This window comes from Lolium perenne, chromosome 4, assembly GCF_019359855.2.
Source record: "Lolium perenne isolate Kyuss_39 chromosome 4, Kyuss_2.0, whole genome shotgun sequence".
Classification (NCBI taxonomy): domain Eukaryota; kingdom Viridiplantae; phylum Streptophyta; class Magnoliopsida; order Poales; family Poaceae; genus Lolium; species Lolium perenne.
In genome coordinates this window covers 385,674,813-385,696,072 of record NC_067247.2, presented here as the reverse complement: position 1 = coordinate 385,696,072, position 21,260 = coordinate 385,674,813, and the positions used below count along the sequence as shown (strand labels likewise).

General features: G+C 46.0%; 3 protein-coding genes across 5 annotated transcripts; 1 reads left to right on the top strand and 2 right to left on the bottom strand.

The window, feature by feature from the left end:
• Nucleotides 1–4,360: 4,360 nt before the first annotated feature.
• Nucleotides 4,361–5,392, bottom strand: LOC127349264 (leucine-rich repeat protein FLOR 1-like). The gene has a single exon (XM_051375022.2). It carries the CDS (start codon nucleotides 5,390–5,392, stop codon nucleotides 4,385–4,387), a length of 1,008 nt encoding a protein of 335 aa, XP_051230982.1. The 3' UTR covers nucleotides 4,361–4,384.
• A 2,787-nt stretch (nucleotides 5,393–8,179) lies between these two features.
• On the top strand, nucleotides 8,180–9,594 carry LOC127297312 (nascent polypeptide-associated complex subunit alpha-like protein 1). The gene is made up of 3 exons (XM_051327610.2): nucleotides 8,180–8,441; nucleotides 8,738–8,871; nucleotides 9,069–9,594. Exons 1-3 carry the CDS (start codon nucleotides 8,249–8,251, stop codon nucleotides 9,411–9,413), a joined length of 672 nt encoding a protein of 223 aa, XP_051183570.1. The 5' UTR covers nucleotides 8,180–8,248; the 3' UTR covers nucleotides 9,414–9,594.
• Nucleotides 9,595–10,361: 767 nt separating this feature from the next.
• LOC127297311 (endoribonuclease Dicer homolog 1) lies at nucleotides 10,362–20,760 on the bottom strand. 3 transcript variants are annotated; one of them, XM_051327608.2, is made up of 20 exons: nucleotides 20,361–20,760; nucleotides 19,250–20,243; nucleotides 19,045–19,158; nucleotides 18,046–18,256; nucleotides 17,550–17,944; nucleotides 17,252–17,474; nucleotides 16,922–17,094; nucleotides 16,713–16,835; nucleotides 16,337–16,497; nucleotides 16,019–16,252; nucleotides 15,777–15,927; nucleotides 15,116–15,295; nucleotides 14,827–14,988; nucleotides 14,656–14,751; nucleotides 13,947–14,572; nucleotides 13,716–13,816; nucleotides 13,225–13,424; nucleotides 11,612–12,523; nucleotides 11,314–11,478; nucleotides 10,362–11,218 (listed from the first exon to the last, which is right to left on the bottom strand). In XM_051327608.2, the coding sequence occupies exons 2-20, from the start codon at nucleotides 20,225–20,227 to the stop codon at nucleotides 10,667–10,669; spliced, it is 5,757 nt and encodes a 1,918-aa protein (XP_051183568.1). In that variant the 5' UTR covers nucleotides 20,228–20,243; nucleotides 20,361–20,760; the 3' UTR covers nucleotides 10,362–10,666. The 3 variants fall into 3 exon arrangements, with proteins under 3 accessions (XP_051183568.1, XP_051183569.1, XP_071675627.1); XM_051327609.2 differs by having other exon boundaries at nucleotides 20,439–20,760; XM_071819526.1 differs by having other exon boundaries at nucleotides 19,250–20,760.
• Between the last annotated feature and the right edge of the window lie 500 nt (nucleotides 20,761–21,260).

The window sequence follows — 21,260 nt, the reverse complement described above, 5'->3', positions numbered from 1 at the left end:
AATTTGACGTCGAAATAATCGACATCAGTACGAACACAGATTACAACGCCACCTATGTTATAAGTGACGTTGTGGGAGCCATTACGGCGGAGGCAGAAAATTCGTTTCCAAAGAATCCAATTAGGAGTGATTCCAAGGAAGCACTCGCAGAGCGTGATGAAAATAGAAATGTGAAGGATGGAATTGGGAGTCAACTGGTGTAGTTGAATCCCATAAACGAAAAGAAGGCCGCGGAGGAAATCATGGATTGGGGTCGAAAGGCCGCGGATTAGATGATCAACAAAACTAACCCGGTACTCCATTGGAGGCTTGGGGTAGCTTTCTTCGCTGGGGAAGCGGATGGCGTCCTCCTTCTTCATGAGGCCAAGCCTCTTCAGCATGTTGGTGTCTTGGTTGGAGATTTTGGATCTCTCCCATTCAAGACCCTCGGCAGCCATCTTGGATTCCGGAGTGCTGTGGCGAGTGAGTCGCGTGCGCGGTGGCATCAACGGCAATGGGCAGAGTAAGGTCTGTGAGTGCGGAAGCTTGGAAAGATTCGGGCGCAGGAGAAGTTTTGAAGGGGAACAGATGAGCGGCGCAAGCGAGGGGACGAACGGAGGTTGAAGAAAGGTTTATATAAGAATCGGGTGAAGCAGCGTGCCGTTAGATGGAGAAATCGTGTGGTGAAAATAGATCTTCTAGAAACAAGGGTAAAAAGGTATTTTTACTGAGATAGGCGTTACCGTACGTGCGCCAGAAAAAGCGGAGGACATGTATCCCCCACTTGCACGACGTGTCAACGTGGTATGACCAATGGACCCACAAAGGCAGAAAGATCTCGACTACTCGTCAAGGATGACGTAAATTTGATTAAGGGAAGAATGTCGACAAGAGAAATAAAAGAAGATTGGCGACAAGGTGAATTATTCAATATTTCGTGAGCCTTTGATCAAATACAAGTTTTTGCCCAAATGCTCGGGGGCTACTTTGGAAAAAAGTAAAATTTCGACTATGGCAATATAGAAATTGCGGGAGCCTACAGCCAAGAACAAGTTCTTGGTTGTAGCCTCGGGGGCTACTCCCATCGGGAGCGCTGTTCGCGCACCCGAGAGATAAAAAAAAATAGAGACAGAAGAAGAAAGAGATCATATTGGGAAGCAATGAAAATATAGCGACAAGGTGAACTAAAGTCTTGAGCCTACAACCAAGCACAAGTTCTTGGTTGTAGCCTCGGGGGCTACTCCCATCGGGAACGCTGTTCGCGTGCCCGATGAAAATAACAAAGGAAAGATAGAAAAGCAAGAGAGTATATTTCGAGTTATAATTAACTCTACATATACTCCCATCGGGAGAACAATATAAAGTCAAAACTGACTCGATAAAATGTGCCATTCCAGCAGCCGGAAAAGCACTCGACAATATATTCTCAGAACGCCGAAGTTGCGATCAATTTCTGAATGCCGCAGTTTTGCGAAGGTAAGACCCCAGATCCGTTCTGCTGGGCGTGGCATCGCCAATGACTGCGCTCTGCTACCTTTATCCGTATCAACAGATACGAAGAAAAATCCTAACGGACGCGTTAGGTACCCGATAAATTTAACTGGGACTCGACAGAATGGTAAGACCTTAAGCGGCACCTGTCGAAGTTTACACCAGTATCCCGAGGTCATGTCCAGGGACGTGATTTTGAAGTAGGTTTTTGCGGATTGCCACTAGAGCAGTTAACTAGTACCTGATCCGTCAGATGAACTAGCCCCAATTACCAGTATCCCTGTGCAATATAGAATTTTATATGAAGAAATATAAAAAAGTTAAGGTTGTCGAGTAAAAATAAACAGTGGAGATTTTCCCTGACTCTACGATTCAAGCAAAATCTCGGGGGCTACTGACATAGGCATCCCAAATGGGCCTGCCGAATATAGTACCCGGGGTTTACTGAAGGCCCAGAACTCGAAGAATAAGAAGACTCGGAAGCCCATTTAATGATTAGGAAAGATAGTTTGTATTAGGAAAGATAGATATTTGTAATCTTACGGGTTGGATATGAAACCCTCCCGAACTCTGTAACTTGTGTGTCACGAAACCCTCGGTTCCGCCTCCTATATGAGGGGGAGTCGAGGGACAAAGAGAGGATCGAATCATTGTCTGCAAACCCTAGTTTTCATAATCGTCGAGTACTTTTCGGCTGAAACCTTCGAGATCTACTTACCCTCTACTTCTAACTAAACCCTAGCCTATAATCCATAGGCATTGACAAGTCGATACCTTGTCACCCCCCCATATGGGAGGTGGAACTCCCACCTCTAGTGGGAGTCCTAGCTTGGCTAGGTTTCCCCTCCATATGGAAGGTTTTTGGTTCGGGTCTTATTCGAAGACTTGGAGACCAACTCTTGGGGTTCCACCTATATAATGAGGGCCAAGGGGGAGGGGGCCGGCCACCTCAAACACCACCAAGGTGGCCGCACCCCATAGTGGCCGGCGCCCCCCTCTCCCCAAACCCTAGCCGCCCCGCTCCTCCACTTCCCGCACGCTTAGCGAAGCTCCGCCGGACTTCTCCACCACCACCGACACCACGCCGTCGTGATGTTGGATTCAAGAGGAGCTACTACTTCCGCTGCCCGCTGGAACGGGGAGGTGGACGTCGTCTTCATCAACAACCGAACGTGTGACCGAGTACGGAGGTGCTGCCCGTTCGTGGCGCTGGAACCGATCGTGATCAAGATCTTCTACGCGCTTTTGCAAGCGGGAAGTGAACGTCTACAGCAGCAACAAGAGCCTCCTCTTGTAGGCTTTGGAATCTCTTCAAGGGTGAGACTCGATAAACCCCTCGTTGCTACCGTCTTCTAGATTGCATCTTGGCTTGGATTGCGTGTTCGCGGTAGGAAAATTTTTGTTTTCTATGCAACGTTATCCTACACATACAAGGGTATCAGGAGGCATGACGGGGAGGACAGATCCATAATACGCAACGTAGAATTCACCAAAGCCATCACGGTGAACTTGTAATCCTAATCCTCATCAATCGAGAAGCACACAAGCATCACATAGGATTTTCCCTCCGGGGGCCTGAAGCTGGGTAAATCGTGTCCCTGTGTTTTGTTGTTTGCTCACCATCGAAACCACCAGCGTACTCTTCTTCCCTAAACTGAAGTCCATAATCTATGGGCATTGCCATGGTAACCCCACGTTAGTGACTATGTATGCATTGGGGGAGTATAATCTTGGAGGCCGTTCAGAGATACACATCGGCCATGTTTGAGATCTTTGGGATTGAGTACTTGAGGGCACCCAATGAGACTGACTGACTCTTCGGTGAGGGTGCAGAACGAGGATATCTTGGGATGCTTGGGTAAATAGATTGCATGCACTAGACATGGAAGATCTATTTTACGCACGGAAAGGTCAGTGCAAAGGCGACTACAAAGATCCAGCAATCATTCTTGAGGTTGTTGCATTGAAGGATCTATGGGTTCGACATTCATTCTTTGGATTATCTAGTTTTCACAATAATTTGGATGTGCTGCCAACATACCATCGTTCTAAGAGCTTGTTGCCGGAGATACTTCTCATTTGTAATTATGAAGTCAATGGCCATCAGTACACGATGGGTTAGTATCTTGCAGATAGCATCTATCCTCCATGAGCCATCTTCACGAAGACAACCGTGTGTCCTACCACCCACAATGCATCTCACTTCATTATTATGCAAGAGTCGACAAGGAAAGACGTGGAGATAGTTTTTGATGTGCTTCAGAAGCATTGTGCTATTGCTTGTGACCCTGCTGAGTATTCTTAACCAAATGTGTTACGTAAAATAATGGCATGTTCTTGCATAACATGATCATTGAAGATGAGGGGGGATGTCACAAGAAAACTTTAGGTACATCTCCAATGATGACCCCGTTAAGCCAGAACATGATGCAAACATGATGCAGAGATTCCTCGCACCGCATGGACACATCGAGATCCGGAAGATCAATACTCACCTGCAAGATGATCTTGTTGAGCATCACCGGCTACTCCAGTCATTTGAACCATTCATACTATTCATTTTATTTGCACGCTGCCATTTGTTTGGTGTTGAAAATTCTGGTTTGTAAACTTAAGTTTTATTCTTTTAAAATCTTTCTATTTTACTTATTTGATTGGTTTGCATGTGTTAGGCTTTGAATAGTTTGGTTTGAAAAAAAAAGTGTTCAGAGAGTTATTAGTGTAGGGGATCGGTTAGGAACCGCTTTTTTTCTAGAGGAGCAAATATTGGATATACAGAGCTAAATTACGAGGGAAGGGCTTTATTTTCATTTTGTGAATAATCTGGATCGGTTAGGAATGCCCTGAGAGTACCCACTTGTAATACATGACACGATTTTACTGCTACAAAGCTCGGCTCAGCTCTGTGACTTAGCTAGCAAGACGGCAGTGGAGTCCCGCAGAGGCACTGGTTATGCACATACGCCGCCGCCTCGAACCGGACCATCTGTCCGCCGGTGGGGATCTCGCCACAGAGCTCGTTGTAGCTGAGGTCCAGCGCCACCACCTTGGACTGCCGCAGTGTCGCCGGCACACGACCATAAATCCGGTTCCGTGCCAGGTTCAGTTCCCACAGGCCGTCGGGCATCTCCACTCCCGTCAGGTTAAACCGCAGCTTGTTCCCGGACAGGTCCATGTACACCATCGCCTTGCGCCGGCCGAACAGGAACGACGCGTCGCCGACCAGCCTGTTGTTCGCCACCCAGAGCTGGATCAGATTGTTCTCCACCGCGTACGTCCACGGGATCTTTCCCGTGAGCCGGTTGTTGGACAGCGTCAGCGCCGCCGGCGAGTTGGCCGTGCCGCCACGCACCAGCCGCGCCGGGATCGCGCCGACGAGGTAGTTGTTCGCGGCGTTGAAGTACACCAGGCGCGGCAGGCCCTGGCCGAGGGACCTAGGGATGCTGCCGGACAGCTTGTTGCGCGAGAGGTTGATGGAGGCGAGGCTGGTGGCGCGGGAGAGGGACGCCGGAATGGCGCCAGAGACGGAGGTGCGCACGATGTTGAGGGTGGAGAGGCACGAGAGGTCGCCGAAGGTGTCCGGGATGGGGCCGGAGAGGCCCGGCATGTCGACGATGGTGATGGCCTGCAGCCGGTCGAGCTCACCGATAGCCGGGGGGAGCGTGGAGGTGATGTTCATGCGGCCGCGGAAGGCGAGGTAGATGACGCGGCGGTGCTCGTCGCACTCCGCGCCGATCCACCAGATGCAGTGGTCGGTACCGTTCCGCCAGGGCCCGAGCGCCGCCGGGTTGCCGAACTGCTCCTTGATCTTGAGTAGCGTCAGGGCGTCCTTCTCGTTGTCGACGACGGCGAGCCCCTGCGAGAGTGTCGCCGCGAGTTGGAAGGTAAAGAGGGCGAGGAGCGCAACGTGGCTGCTGGCCATTGCGATGGTTCTGCAACTGCAAGTTGGTATTCGAACGATGTGGTGGTGTACAACTCTATTTGTAGGAGCTGAAAGACTCAAAGTCAACTGGATGATGCGTGGAAGTCTTATTTTTCTGGGATAGGAACTTAGGAACTTGGAGTGATAGATGTCAACTGGATTGTGTGCGTAAGAAGGCAGGCTAAGTTAATTTGGTCAAAGCAATCGATCTATGTGTTTGATTTGGTGCATTTGTAAGGGGGAGAATTGGTTATTTACCCAAAAGTTCACTAGCCTTGTATCATTTACCCAAAGTTGAATATACATTGGTAAAATACCCATGAAGTGTATTAATTGTGTTTATGCTCTACCCAAAGGGTTTTTCTGTAAACTAGAAACTTTTACTCGCTCTAATTGATGATGAAAATGTCTACGTCACTCCTACTTTGTGGCTTACAAAACACATTCGTCCAAATTTGATTTTTTCTCATGTGTGCATACAGGTGTGGGCTGGCATTTGTATGCATAGGTTTTGGCCAGCGAATTACAGAATGAATGCCAATACTACTACCATCAGAAAGATAAGTCAGTCAGTACTTCCATTAACTGAACCCACGCTGAAGCAATATGAATCAAGTCGTAACTAGCTGAGGCTGGATAAATACAAATCAATTAACGACTCATTTGTATAGACAAACATGCATGATTTCGTGGAGATACATGCTGCACGCCAATCAGAAATACTAGCAGATGTAAAATGGATAGATCAAGGATGTATAGGTGGGCGGTGCCGGGCCGGTGGCAACGACGGAACCGCGACGGAAAGCACTGATGAATGGAGGACTGCCTTCGGACGGTTGCGGCAGGTCACTCGACGGTGGACACAACAGTGGTTGATCTGCCGCCGGGAGCGGCCCTAGCCGGAGGCGCATGCTTACGCGTGAACTGGCTGACGCTGACGGGATCTGCAATCTAATTGATTAATCTAACCCATCGAATGTTTAATGGCCAGCTCTAACTACGCTCTGCTATAAAAAGAATTAGTTTTAAGTCCCTAATGGATATTTTACCAATGTGCAATCAACTTTGGGTAGATGCTCCAAGGCTAGTGAACTTTTGGGTAAATAACCAATTCTCCCGTTGTAAGGAAGGGGAACATGCATTACTTACCTAGTGGCAGTATGAGGAAAAAAGTGCAGTTGATACCATGACATTGTACACCCACACCTTTTTTGACTTTTTATTTTTCATATCTCTAAAACTATGTAATACTATAATATACTCCCTCGGTTCATAAATAGATATCTTAGATTTGCTAAAGTATGAATGGACAGTAAATAATGTATTGATACATTTAGATTTTAATAAATCCAAGACATCTACTTATGGATAGAGGTAATATACGAATTTGAAATTTTGCAGGTCACTTAAAATAACAAATCGAATGTGGGAAAAATACTTTGGAATTTTTTGTGCAATTTATTTAAAAAAAAACTAAATCTAGAAAGAAATTTTTAATATATACTACCTCCGGTTGGTAATAATCGATGCGGCCGCAAGCCAATCAACATGCATGGCAGTGAAGTACTCCACGTCAATTAAAAACGGCCGAAGGGAGTATATTTTTGCGCATATTTTTAATGTCGAAAAATCTGAATTATTTTTCCCAGATTCTATATGTTATGTTTTAGTGATCTGTTAAATTTGAAGTTTAAAATTTGTATGATATGGGAGATATAAAGAAAAGAGAAATTGTTTGAGAGCAAAAAAGAAACATAGCGCGAGTGTTAGTGCCCTATGAACAGCTTAGATATGGGTGTGCAGTGCTGCTTAGAAAGTCCCTCCTTAGTATAAAACCGGAGGTTGAGTAATTTACACCTTGACGAACTGAGCAGAGTATAGAGCACGTACAGCCATACAGATAAGCATAGTGGGATTCTCAAAAACAAAAGATAAGCATAGTGGGTAGTGGGTAGTGGATAGGGATGTAAATGGTACGAATAATTTTCGCTCCGAATCCGCATCCGTATCCGTTTTTGCGAATATGGTATGCATTTTTAGAAATCCGCGAATATAGATACGGATGCGGATAGTGACCAAGCGGATATCCGGCGGATACGGTAGAGAATATGGTGTTGATACTATCCGATGGATACGGATTATCCGCCATTTTTTGCGGATTATCCGAGATCCACAAAGAGGGTAATCCGAGAAAACTAAACCAACCCTAAATATTAGACAATATAGTTAGTTCATCGGCCAAAATATGTATTCTGTTAGCACGTAATTTGCTTTGTTGTACGAACAAGTGTGTACAATTAGCTATAGTCTATAATTACAATCATATGTAACATAAAAAAGCATACTTCTATTTGTTTATATGTATATTTTCTTAATAATTCGCTTCCGATCCGAGTTCGGTCCAAATCAGCTCCATATCCGTAATTCGATATAATCCGCATCCGAATCCGCCTCCGACCATTATCCGCTCCGATCTGAATCCGTTACAAAAATATGGTAAAAGATATGGTAAAAGCAATATCCGATCCGATCCAATCCGTTTACATCCCTAGTGGTGGGTGTTAAGTATTGACAACTTTAAATTCCCAATTTTATCCAAACAAAAACAAATCCATTTTTAGAGCAGTTTGTTTTGGCAGCCAACTCTGTTCTACTGTGAAGGCCGACTTGCACCACCCGAAGCAACTGGCCCAGTGCGGCGATGAGCCCTCTACGGTTAAGTTAGCCCAGCCCAATACAGTGCGCGGATAGATAAGGCCTCCGGCGACGCTCTCATTCGGCCTCGGCTCCTCCTTATCCTCACTCACTCACTCCACCAGCACGCTCGTTGCCTCTCTTCGCCCGCCGCAGCTCAACATGGTCAGCGAGCAGACACCGGCGACCACCGAGCTCGAGGTGGAGAGCGGCGATGCGGCGCCTGTCATCGAGGCTGAGCAGCCAAAAGACGATGGCGCGCCAGTCGTCGAGGACGTCAAGGAGGGCGACGTGGATGAAGACGACGAGGAGGATGAGGATGATGATGAGGACGACGACGATGACGCTGAAGACGGTAACCACCTCCTCCTTCGTTTGCGTTTCCGTCTTGTTTTCATCTTCTGTCAGTCAGTAGCAGTAGCACCGTGTGATGGTGCCCTTGTTTAGGAATATGCATGTGAGTTGAGTAGAGACAGTTCGTGCAAAGTGGAGTGCCTCAGATAAGATTTTGCTTTAGTAAGCCCTGTAATCTGGCTGGTTTGCTCACTAGCTATCTGAGTCATTACAGCTTCGGAAATTACAGTGCTAGCTGAAGTAGATTTGCAGCTACGGAGTAGGTCTGACTTGATGTTTTGATGACAATGCATGAAGGCGAGCTAGGTGTGGCCGGGAGCGAGGGCTCCAAGCAGAGCCGGAGCGAGAAGAAGAGCCGCAAGGCCATGATGAAGCTCGGGATGAAGCCCGTCACCGGCGTCAGCAGGATCACCATCAAGAGAGCCAAGAATGTAAGTCAATAGAACCACTCCTGTAATCTCTACAATCAGGGGCGAAGCCAGGAAAAATGATCATTGGGGTCATCCTTCTAAATGTAGTGATAGCATCGTGTATTTGTAAGAGTAATTCCTTAGTTCTATACTACATGCTGGCTCCGCAACAGTCTACAATGCAGCAGCCTAAATCTCGTCATGTCTATCTTCTGCAGATACTGTTCGTGGTGTCCAAGCCGGACGTGTTCAAGAGCCCGACCTCGGAGACGTACGTGATATTCGGGGAGGCCAAGATCGAGGACCTCAGCTCCCAGCTGCAGGCGCAGGCCGCGCAGCAGTTCAGGATGCAGGACCTCAGCAAGGTCATTGGCGGCGCCAAGCCCGACGCGGCGGCCGGCGCTCCCGCCGACGAGGAGGAAGAGGTGGACGAGACCGGCATCGAGGCCCGCGACATCGACCTCGTCATGACGCAGGCCAGCGTGTCGCGCGGCAAGGCCGTCAAGGCCCTCAAGGCGCACGACGGCGACATTGTCAGCGCCATCATGGAGCTCACGGCCTAGCCATAGAGGCGCAGCCTTTTGCCTGCTGCCGCGAGCAGCATTATACCGACTTGATCGTCCGTGCCACGCACCGCGCGCTTGAATTTGCATATTCAGTTTGCTCTCCTCTGTTCTCATCATGGATTTTGCACCGTGTTGTCAGTTTTTTTCCAGATTAGTGTTCGTCTTTTAAGTGGTCAAACAGGCTGTGTATTGCTTGAGTGTCCAAGAATGGAGTTCACAGCTGGTAGCAAATGGTCAATAATTAATATCTGTAGTGCCACCAAGTACCAGCAATCGTGTTTGACATGCCTAGACATACGAAACCGAGGGCAAAAAACCCATAGCAGCATAGGGCTTGTTTGGTTAGAGGCCTGGGCATGCTGAGCAAAAATGATGCCTCGATGAAGGCTGAGTTGGGGGACTTTTTAGCCTGGTATATAGTTCCATTTGGATGAATACGGGTGAGTACGTAACAAAAAGAAAAAATAATAATATCTTGATTATATTGTAGAATACGTAATCAATATCTTTTATTCGTATTGAAAAACTTTCTACAGTAATGATGATGACAATAAAGTACTCCCTCCGATTGATATTACTTTCCACTAGTATGAATATATACCTAATACTAAAATATGTCTGATTAGAGGGACTAGGGAGTACATAAGTGTTTGCTTGCTACCTGGCAAGTTTTGTTGTTTATTAGTGCTATTTGCTTGAGATTCATGCCCAGGAAGCTGCAGTAGCACACCACCAGGCGTAGGAAATAGGAGGCCTGAAACCGCTAATCATCATGCCTGGGCCAAGCATCTCCTATTCCTTAAGAAAACCTTGGCCAGGCTAATTACTTCATATGGACGCTAAGGCCAGGCATTCATTTATTTTTCCAGGACACAAACCAAAAGTATTGAGGCAGATTCCAGGCCAGGCCTGAACTGATCAGGACACAAACCAAACACCCCATAATAACATCCAAATGTATCAGACTCATCTTAACAAGTTAACATGTTATACAACAGAATAAGAGGCCTCCATCTATCATGTATCAGACTACCCTTTGCTATAGCCACTCCTATCTATCCTGCCTCATATCTAGTAACATCCAGCGGCCTCCACTAAAATGGTATCATCTGCTCTCACTCATCAGCCCTTCTTATTTGCCAGAGCTGACGAGCACTGAATGGGTAATGAATCTATGCTTGTGCAAAAATGCGAAAATGCCTCACTACTACAAGGATGAATATAATCAACAACAACATCAGCAGCTACGCCTATGACTTCTTACAACTTTCATTCAGAAGCTCAAGTAGAAGAGCGGCAGCAGAGTCCTTGGCCTTCTTCACGCTCGGCATTGGCTGCCCAATGCATTCGTCAGTCCATCCACGATCGGATGTGTTCACCCTCACCGCGTAGACAAACTTCTTAGCATGAGCAGGGCCGCCCTCGTTTATGCACCTGTACTGTGGCATCGGCCACTGCCTTCTCAGGCACATGTCATTCAGCGTCTGCCTGGTGAACACACTAGCACCGTTTTTCTTATCTCCATCCTGTTCGGTCTCCTTTTTCGTTGCAGTTTCCTTTTCCTTCAGGACCACAAGTGCGTTCCTCGCCGCCAACTTCTGAGCCATCTTCTTCTGCGGGTTCTGAGCTAGACCAATCTGAACACCATCAACAAACACTTCAACAGTTGCTACATTTCCTGCTCGGGATGCTTTGTATTCTAAGCCTTCGGCTTGCTGCTGGCACCGTTCTTGGAGCTCCCTAATTGGATGCATAGGAAGGGTTTCTGGCGTCACCATAGGACTAAGGAGCGGTTGAAAAACCTGGAGCAGAATAGCAGAATTTTCTTTTAATGTCCTTCCAAATTAGGTTGTTTTCCAGTGACAAAAAAAAATCTCCAGCTTGTTCAAATAATTACCTTCCAGACCGCCGAGGTATTATACCCACTATCCAGGAATATAGCGCCAGCAATAGATTCAATAATGTCTCCAAGAACTTTAGGAGCCTTGCAGTCCCCAAGCCCAAAAGAATTGAAATCTGATTTTGCAATCTCTTCTTGGACATCCTTCACAAACTCCCGAATCTTCAGAAAATTCGAAGAAAATAGTCAGAGTTGCTTACAGAAAATGGAACATAGATTCAACCTAGAAACTTTGGTTCTACCAACATCCAGTTTGCAACTGCGTAAATCATATATATATATATATATCGCATACCTGTGTTTCCAGTGCAGATGATCCATGGCGAAGGTGTACATGCAGTTTATGTTTCACTGCCACCCTTGCGAAGTTCTCATTATTAACAGCTGCAGCTCTCAAGTCGGTCAAGCGGCCAGGAGGTAGGTCTGTATATGTAAAAAATAAATGCTTTGTAATGAGATGATCCAACACTGCATCACCAACAAATTCCAACCGCTGGTAACAGGACACTCCAGAAGATGGCCGTGAAGCATGTGTTATAGCCTCAATAAGAAAACCTCTATTCTGGAATTTCATGCCCAAGATGCCTTCTAATGTGTCAAAGTTGATGCTTCTCAATATGCTCTCAGGTATATTATATGGGTTCGGAGGAGGGATCTCGTGAGGATCCAACTCAGCATGAATCCCAATCCACTTCATCAGGTGATTTGCAGCAATTTTCCCTCCTGCTACATAATAGACCCCAATAAGTGCCTCAACCACATCTGCTAAAGTCTTGGTTGAGAGAACACGATAGCAGCCAGAATCTCCATCAATTTCACCGTCTTCTTGGATACTATCTGCGTAGTCATCATCGTAATCCTTCGGCAATTCATTACCAGGAATTGATTCTTCGCCAAAGATGGACGGCTCGGATTCTCTTGTTTCCTCATCAAATACAGGTAGCACTCCCGGAGCTGCCCATCTTGATGGGGCAAACCGATCTGCTTGAATATACGATTGAAGAGTCTTATTCAGGGCAAATTCGTACAGGACCATGTTACTAACCATCTGCTGCCGCATCCTTGTAAGCTGTCCCTCGTGCTTCTGGGGATATTTTAGGAAAAGGAATCTACTCACAACCCATTTAAGGTATGCATCACCCAGTAACTCTGCTCTTTCATAGCAGAATGTTTCCTGGCATGATGCAGCAGTCAAGGCTTCTAATATCTGCCATGAACCCAAACAAACTGTTATTTATGAACAAAAAAATCAAATTTTCTTGGCATTCAAGAATATTTTGGCTCTTGTGCAATGAGTCAAAAAGAATACAGGAAAGTTATTTTATATCTTGGGAAAACATGCAGGATTGGAAGAACAAAAATGAAAAAAGGGCAATAAGAAAACACAAAATGACAAATACCCTCCAAAATTATACATTATCTATGGTACCCCATATATTCTTCTCAATTGTAAGGATGAACATTTACATTTTTGCTCCTCCGACTACGATGACTCCCTGTCATCCCAAAAATAACTATAAATAAATTGTTCCTATTGACTATATCGTCGGTACTTTCTCAAACACTTAATCAAAACCATTGTGGACCTCATGTCACCCATGGGATCCCATCCCTCCATTGGTATGTTCAAAACATGTTCACCAATTCTTATTACAGACCCACCAAAGCCAGATACCAAAATAAAGCTATACATGTTATGGTCTATGTCAACTCACTTGGTATTCATCAAATTTAACATCTAGCTAGATGGTAGGGACGACGAGGAAATGTAAGGATCTATCGTAGCAAAACATACATCCACGAGGTTCCGTATATTTTGTCAAGTTGTGGGTTTGGGGTAATTAAGGATGCCGGCTGCTACGTACTTCCCTAATACAGGTTTGGGGTAATCAAGCATGCTGAGAGTACCTTAGTTGCAGGAACAGGGTAGTCAATTATTTCCTTCAATTGAACTGCAAGAAGCATGCTCTCCACCCTTCTCATTATTGATGGCAACCTCTGGGCTCCACGAACAAGTGATCCAGGAAGTGGGTGTACAAAGCACAGTTCGGGTGGTAAATACACATAGTACGTCTTGTCAAGGTTCTCTGGAAGGTCACCTTCTTTAGCTGTAAAACAGAAGTCAGTTACTCATCACAACATGGCCACAGGACTCGCACATGGGCTTAAATAAATAGTAGAATAAACGTCATCACTGCAAAGAATAAAATTCTAGTTATGACCTGAAAGTTTCTCTAACAATGTACTCCCTCCGTTCTTGTACTAAATCAGCAACATCTAACATGGAACAGAGGAAGCACTCCCTCTGATCCATAACCCCGATACTTATTATGGATCGGAGGGAGTAATAAATATGAACATCTATTACTGGGCATGTTCTGGATGGGACTGAGAGATACCTTCCGAATGCTCAAATCTGGGAGACAAAAGATTCTTGCAATAGGAAACACCTCGTGCACGTATAAGAGGTTGCTTCTTATACACTAGCTCTACGCCATACCTGAGATCGAAGAGCAAAAGAGTCAGTGTGCTGCTATACAACTGCTTAGCCATGAGAAGACAAGGGAAGATTGTCTGAAGTTAAAAGGGTACTGGTCACATCTTCAACATTAAATGAAATGTTATCTTACTTCTGCTTGTAGTAGTCAGCATACGAACCATACTCCAAAGGCCCCAGGTAGCCCTCCTTCCTAGGAAACGAATTTTCTGCATTCATGTTATAACAGATACAGTCCACATAGAACCTCTTTCCTGAGTGGGCAGCAGTCACAACCATTCCAGCAAGATCCTTAGCATCCCAGCATGAATCTGCCATGAACAACTTCCCTTGATTCTGATAGTCATTAAAATACCCTCTATCACGACCAGGAACTAATCCAGATGCTTTGACAATATCAAACTGTGCAATGGCTCCTCTTATGCCATAAGTCGGATGAGCCTTCTGTCCAAAAGTGGTGCCATTACGCAATTTGCCGAACCCATACTCTTTCTTATCTCCACCAAGTGTCCGCTCTTTGGTTCCTAGGTAGACATCTGGCCGTGCCTTCTGAAGTGGGTTATTCCAAGCTTCAGTGTTCACAATGCTGTTAATTAAGGTCCAATCGATCTCTCTTAAAGCGTCTGTACTACACTTCTCAGCTCCTACAGGCACAAAGAGGTATGCTTTTGCCGGATCCCAAGGTGTCGTTAAGGGATCAACATCCACATCAAGGACTATGCTCATGAGCCTAACATGAAAGCTCTTCAGCAAGACCAGCTGGAATCACAAAAGCAGGTATTAGACACACTAATGTAACACAATGGGAATGAATTTACTTTGCATTTGCCAAGCAGATCAACCTGACTTTCTGTAATCTCAATTGGTCCACGGAATACAAGAGATGCCTTTGTTATCATTGTCCTGGCAACAAAGAGATCAATTGTCGTCGATAAAACCTGCAAAATCAAAATGTTTGAACAGTTCACAACATTCTATTCAAGTTTCAGAAGATCAGAGAGGATGGAGCATACCTCTGCATCCAGCTCATTGCCGAAAATAATAGAAAAATTCGAAAGCTGTGCAAGGAAAGGGTCCTTAGATGTCCCAACATCTATGCAGCTCACAGAATACATGTACAGCTTAATAAACTGCGAGCTCTGGCAGCTATTTTTTCCAGACAAAATCCATTCTCCCTGTCATAGCAAACAATCCATCAAAATGAGATTGGGACAGTACTTTACAGTTTATGTTGGGAAACCATCCAGAACAGTTCCTCTGTTTATGCAGACAGATAAATGAGTGGGGAAGCAAAGAACTCACTCTTAGAATTTCGGCAACTCCTTCAGGATAAAACTCTCTATGCCTTGCTGTACCAGGGAGTGGATCACCTTCATCATTCTGTTCAGTCTTTTCTCGTTCCTCACTTCCTCTATCAGGTAAAAGCATATCTGTGAAGGCACTCATCTCATGTAGCTTCTTGCACGCAGCCAAACAAACAGCCTGCGGAGAGAGAATACGCAATCCATATGTAACTAATGGGCACAAGGGTAATAAATGACATGAAGGAAGCATACAGGGTAATAACCAGCCTTAAAATAGGATAATGAGAACTCAAATCTCGCCCACTACATCATCTTTGAATGCTGTGGATCATGGTGGATTGTGCATATCAGTAAATGGTAGGATGCTATAAGAGCGAAATGGGATAATGAGAACTCAATATCAGCCACTATATATCAACTTTGAATGCTGTGGATCATGGTGGACTGTGCACATCACTAAACGGTAAGAGGCTATAAGAGTGAAATGGGATATTAGCCGGGAGTTATTAGAAAACATCGGTGGCCTTTAGCTTTTGATGCCAACCATCTATGTGGAAAACTATGGCTAATATTGCCAGTTAGAATTCTTCTAAAGGCTATTCACATTTGAGTCCCCTTAACAATGACAAAGTAAATTTTCTCAATGGAACCATCATTACTTGCTGTGCCAGACGAATGGAACTGCATATTGGACCCTCAAGTTTCTCAAATGGAGCATTACAGGGCAGTTGAATTTTGCAAGAATATTCCACTGAACCCCCTGGCTTCTCGTGCCTTTGCATAAAAAATTCCGGACGAAGAATTGAGTACCTGAGGGTGGGAAACTCGGGAATCAGGATGCATCGCTGACTGACACTCAAAGGAACTAGTGCAGTTAAAATTTACAAGAATTTATATGCACCTGTCACTCGGAAGCTGTGAGCAGTAAAAATGTACGAGGCCAACTGCAGAATTCAAGCTAACAACAGCACCTGTTGATTCGACCTGGTACATCGAATCAGGGGAGGTATCAATTGGATTTAACGCAGGAGTGCCATCAAGATGAGTGAGATCAGTTCTTTCTATAGCTTCTTTTCTCAATGTCTCCTCACTATTACGACAATTCCTCAAGAAAGTTTCATGTGACATATTTTCCCTGGTGCAATCAATTTGTAAGTAAATGGAGTCAAAACAAGCATGAGCTAAAATTATCATTTTCGGTGAGGATGTTGGGGGTTACCTTTCAACCATCAATATGTAATCAGATCCAGGCTTTCTTGCACGACCCCGAGACTGTATGTAGGCCAAGACAGTCTTCGCAAGGTCAAAGCGGATGACAACATTGCACTGTCGAATATCAAGACCTTCCTCTGCAACACTAGTCGCAACAAGCAGCGTAACCTGCAAACCAATTACATAATCATTTCTAAGAACTCATCTAGTATGACGTGTATCAGGCATAACAACTCTTGTATGATGTATATGAGGGACATCAACTTAGCTACAATATGTATCTGAAATTCATTGCAAAGGGCTGATGCAAAGTAAAACCTAGTTAACAGACTCACAACTGAAATTATGATTACATAGAGTTCAGTTGCAAAGAGAAAACATACACGGCCATCCCGAAACTTTGCAATTGTATCCTGCATTTGGCTTGTGCGCATCTCTTGATTGTTGTTATGGCCTATCAAGCTTGCACATCGTATAAAGCTTAGAGATGGAAGCTCTGCCAACACCTATCAGGTGAAAATGGAGTCAGAAGATTCATAAAGGATCCAGAAGGGCCAATCTATATATATCAATAAAAAAACAGCATGTTCACCTTAGGAAGAACTAATGCGGTGACAACTCGCTCCACAAAGATGATAGCACGGAAATCCTTGGTATGCTGATACTTGAGAAGTATTTGGATCAAACTTTGCACCCGAGGGGTAACCTTCCCATCTGCCACGGCGGCTCCGATGACTTCATCTACATGTTCACCTACAGAAACAGCTGGCAAAGAAGACAGCAACAGAAGAGAGTGAGATATCTTCTCATGTCAAATGATGGGTAACATAGATGGGAAAATGATGTCAAAACTATATGAGCGAAACAGGATAGGGAAATGTAAAAAAGAATGACTGCATATCATGCTTTGTGAAACAAATACCATGGCTATCAGGCAGCTCCCCGTCCTCTAGCTCACTTGGATTGTCGTTTTCAGCATTATGCATCTCAACATCATTTGTCTCGCTTCTCATAGCAGCTCCTTCAGTCAACTGGCAGTGTAATAAATCAACAACCTTTTTTAAATACGACTCTTGAAACTTTACATCAACCTGATAGTTTGCCCTTTCATCATTCTGTAACGCTGTCAAGAAGGACTGTGCAACCTGAAATCAGTCATAAACAATCTGTTAGAGATATATGACAATTAGTGTCACACCATTGTTTAACACAAGACATACCTTGTAAGCACACCATTGTCCTAGTTCACCTAAAGCATAGTTTATAGCTCTCAATTTCTGGAATAAATTAGCTGCACCATCACTTTCTGTACGCTCAGAAACACCATAGACAAGGCGCAGCTCATCTCTAGACCCAGCATCCCTGGCTCCCATGAACTGCCACTTGCTTCTCTTAGAGCTAGAGAGTGCAGCTTCCTCAACTGCAGTTTCCATTTGTTTGATCTTCTCGTGCAAGGAACAAAGAGTGGCTGCTTTGTCATATTGCACGACGACTTCCAAAGGCATGGGAACATGCTTCTCAAGCTCCTTCCGATCTTTGATAGTACAAACTATGGAATCTAATTTAGTTTCAAGATTCCTTATCTTGATGGCACAGTCCTCTTGGCTGGTGACTCCTGTCAAGATAATAGTACAAAGGGCATGAGAAAACAAGAAGATGCAAATCTAAACATGAAACAGTATAAAAGATAGCAGGAGAGATAGAGCAGAGCAGTACCCTTCAGGTTGACAGGAGAAGCTGTCATACCAAAAACAACTGGTCTCTTATCCTTGGGAGTTGTATGATAAAATTCTGACATCACTAGAGAATATGGATGTTTTTTCACTGCATGATGGCACTCGTCTAAAATTAGAAGATGTATCGCATCCATTTTAATAATACTGTGCCGGAGGATGTTTAACAAAATTTGAGCTGTCATAACAAGTACCTGCATGGAAGGGTTCTGTCTAATGTAAGTAAACCACATGGTGCATAGAACAATGCATTACCAAATTCTTGATTGTAAAGTGCAATATCATGTCAAAATATTGCAGGTACAATCTAAAAACATCACAGTTAATTGCTTACATAGTCTGATAATTCCTTGTTGCCTCTGAGGTCATGATGAAGAAAACTAAAGTCATGGTTACAAATGAAAATTGCACAAGTTGATAAAAAATGATGACTATGTCACTATTTGTCAAGAAAAATCTATAGGAAATATTGAACATTATCTACGTAATAGACCTATATCGATATCATCCATGATATGGTAGTAAATCCATATCTTCTAATGTGGGCAAATAAAGATTGCACAAGTCAAGTTGACAAAGGTGATTTATATGTTGATATCTCCAAAAGAATCTGTACAAGATATTGAACATCATCTACGTAATAGACCTATATCGATATCATCCATGCTATGGTAGTAAATCCATATTTTCTAATATGGGCAAATAAAGATTGCACAAGTCAAGTTGACAAAGGTGATTTATATGTTAATATCTCGAAAAGCAAATAGAAGATATTGAGCATTATCTACGCAATAAACCTATATCGATATCATCCATGATATGGTAGTAAATCTGCACTCCCTAAGTATGGTACTTAACTATTACTAGAGTAATCTCGTTCTATGAAAAATATACTGATGTAAGCACGCGTTGAGAAGAGAAGCATGCTAGAGCAACAGAAATAAAGACAAGAATTTGCAAGGAAATGAAAAGGAAGAATTGCCTGTTTAGAATCAAACTCGCGCTGCCACTTCCTAGAATCCCAAAAATCCTGACCCATCTCTCCGCAGTAATGCCCAACCCGATAGCCAGTCCTGTCACGGATCACCTCAGCTTGCTGCAATTACAGCAACACAATAATATTAGACCAGAGAATTCGCAACCTTAAGAAGCAGTGATGAAAGTTGAGTCGTTTATAATGCATATACCTGGTACACAAGAGGCACCTTGGGAACCAAGAACACAGCAAGTATCTTCTTGTTCTCCTTGAGCATCTTGTCGCATAAACTCTTGACGAGCAGCACGGCAATGAGCGTCTTCCCGGCGCCGGTCTCGAGGAAGGCAATGGTGTTCCTGCTCTTTGCCTGCTCGAGCACCTCCAGCTGGTACTGCCTCGCATGCTCCTCGGTGAGGGGCTTCTCCTTCTGTGCAGCAGCCGCCTCTGCTTTCTTCCCCACGGTGCCTCCGTTCTCTGCCCTGGCGCGCTTCGCGTCGCGGCCGGACTCCTCCTGGTCCCAGGCGCCGGGGCGGAACACCATCTTCCCGCCGCGGTCCCGCTCCCAGAACCCCCGGGCCTCGCGGCGGTGGTGGTGGTCGCGGTCGCGCTTGTGCGGAGGCCTGTCGAAGTCGCGCCTCCCGCGCCGGTCATCCCACCCGCGCGAGGGCGGGGGCGGGGGGCGCCGCCGCGGGTCGGGGCGCGGCGCCCTGTCAGGCCCGGAGACGAGGCGAGGGCGCTTCCCGCCCCTGTAATCCCCGCCGCCATTGGCGGAGCTGCCGTGGGACTCCCTCCGCGTCTCCTTCCTCGGCTCGACCCCCTGCCCCGAGGCAGGGGCCACCACCGCTAGGGCATTGTGGGCCACGGCCAAAGGAGCCTCCTTTTGCTGCGGCTGTGGCTGCGGCGGTGGCGTAGCCACGGGCTGAGACGGGGGCGGGGGCGGTGGCGGCGCGGGCGCGGGCGCGGGCGCAGGGGCGGTGTCGGCGTTGATGCTCTCGAGAATCCGGTCGATTTCGGCGACGAAGCCGTCGTCGACGCCGCCGCTGTCGAGGCCCAAGTTGGGCAAGAACCCCGGGTCGAAGTCAGCGGACGCGGCGAAGTCGATGCCGCAGAGCAGCGAGGAGCTGTCCTCGTCGTCGTCGTCGTCCTCGCACGCGTCGTACCAGTACGTGACGCCGCCGCCGCCCGCCATCTCCGGCCCCCGCAAGCTGCAAGCGCACCGCTTGTTATCAGACGGCTAGTAACTCGTAGCTCCGCAAATCAGCATCAGAATTAGAAGGGCAAGCAGGAGAAGGAAGGGGGAAGGGGAAAACGAATGCTGGTACTTGGTTGGCTGGCGGCGAGGCGAGGCGAGGCGAGGTGCGAGAGAGAGCGGAAGAGAAAGAGGCGGTGATAAACCGTACGAATCACGCAATCGGGGGCGAGTGGAGATCCGAATGCGATTCCGATATGGGGATTGGGTGTCCCCGGTCCGGTCCGATTCGATTCGATTCGACGGTGTATCAACGCTACTCTTTCTCTTCGATCTCCTTCTTCTCTGTCTGTGTGGCGGCGAGAGGAAAGAGATGGGGACGGATGGAGCTCGGAGGTTCCCGATTAATGGCGGCGACCTCCCGCTGACAGATGGGGATCCGACCGCGAGGCCCGACGGACGGACGGCGAGGATCGGCGCAGCGCACGGGCAACTGCCGCTGGAGTGGGGCGTTTGGTTGTGGTCGGCGTGGGCCTGAGCGGCGGTGCGTGTCCGGTGGGGGGTGGCTTAGCCGTACTGCGGCTGGGAGACGGGACGGGACACGCGCCCAGGGTACGGCGGGCCCTGTGTCAGTCTCGTGCGATGGCACATGTCAAGCACCTGCGCTAATTTTTATTGCACCGTACTGGAGTACAAGGAAAAAAGAAGGGAACACGACGGTATTTAAACCTATTCGTGGCTCTGCGTTTTGATACGCTGCAAGTTCCGCATCAAATATCCACCATTGTAGGTGAGCCTCTCAGCACATGTTTGATTCAAAAAGGATTTTTAAAGCATAGGAATAGAAAAAGGCCAGAAATAATACAGTAATTCAAAACACAAAAATAATAATTTTAAAATGCATTTGTTCTGTGGAGATTCTTTTTATCTTGCCTTATTTTCCAATATGCCAATCATGATGGTTCAGAGAGATAGTAGTATCCAATAATCCATTAGCATCCTCACTAGTCTTAAAATATTTCCCGCAACACCA

Coding starts and splice junctions, on each gene's coding strand:
- LOC127349264 (XM_051375022.2), bottom strand. CDS start 5,392: ATGGCCAGCAGCCACGTTGCGCTCCTCGCCCTCTTTACCTTCCAACTC.
- LOC127297312 (XM_051327610.2), top strand. CDS start 8,249: ATGGTCAGCGAGCAGACACCGGCGACCACCGAGCTCGAGGTGGAGAGC. Junction 8,442..8,737: donor CGACGATGACGCTGAAGACG/GTAACCACCTCC, acceptor CAATGCATGAAG/GCGAGCTAGGTGTGGCCGGG. Junction 8,872..9,068: donor CCATCAAGAGAGCCAAGAAT/GTAAGTCAATAG, acceptor TATCTTCTGCAG/ATACTGTTCGTGGTGTCCAA.
- LOC127297311 (XM_071819526.1), bottom strand. CDS start 20,227: ATGGCGGGCGGCGGCGGCGTCACGTACTGGTACGACGCGTGCGAGGAC. Junction 14,752..14,826: donor GCAATGAGCTGGATGCAGAG/GTATGCTCCATC, acceptor TTGATTTTGCAG/GTTTTATCGACGACAATTGA. Junction 12,524..13,224: donor ACCCTGTTCCTGCAACTAAG/GTACTCTCAGCA, acceptor GGTTCATGGCAG/ATATTAGAAGCCTTGACTGC.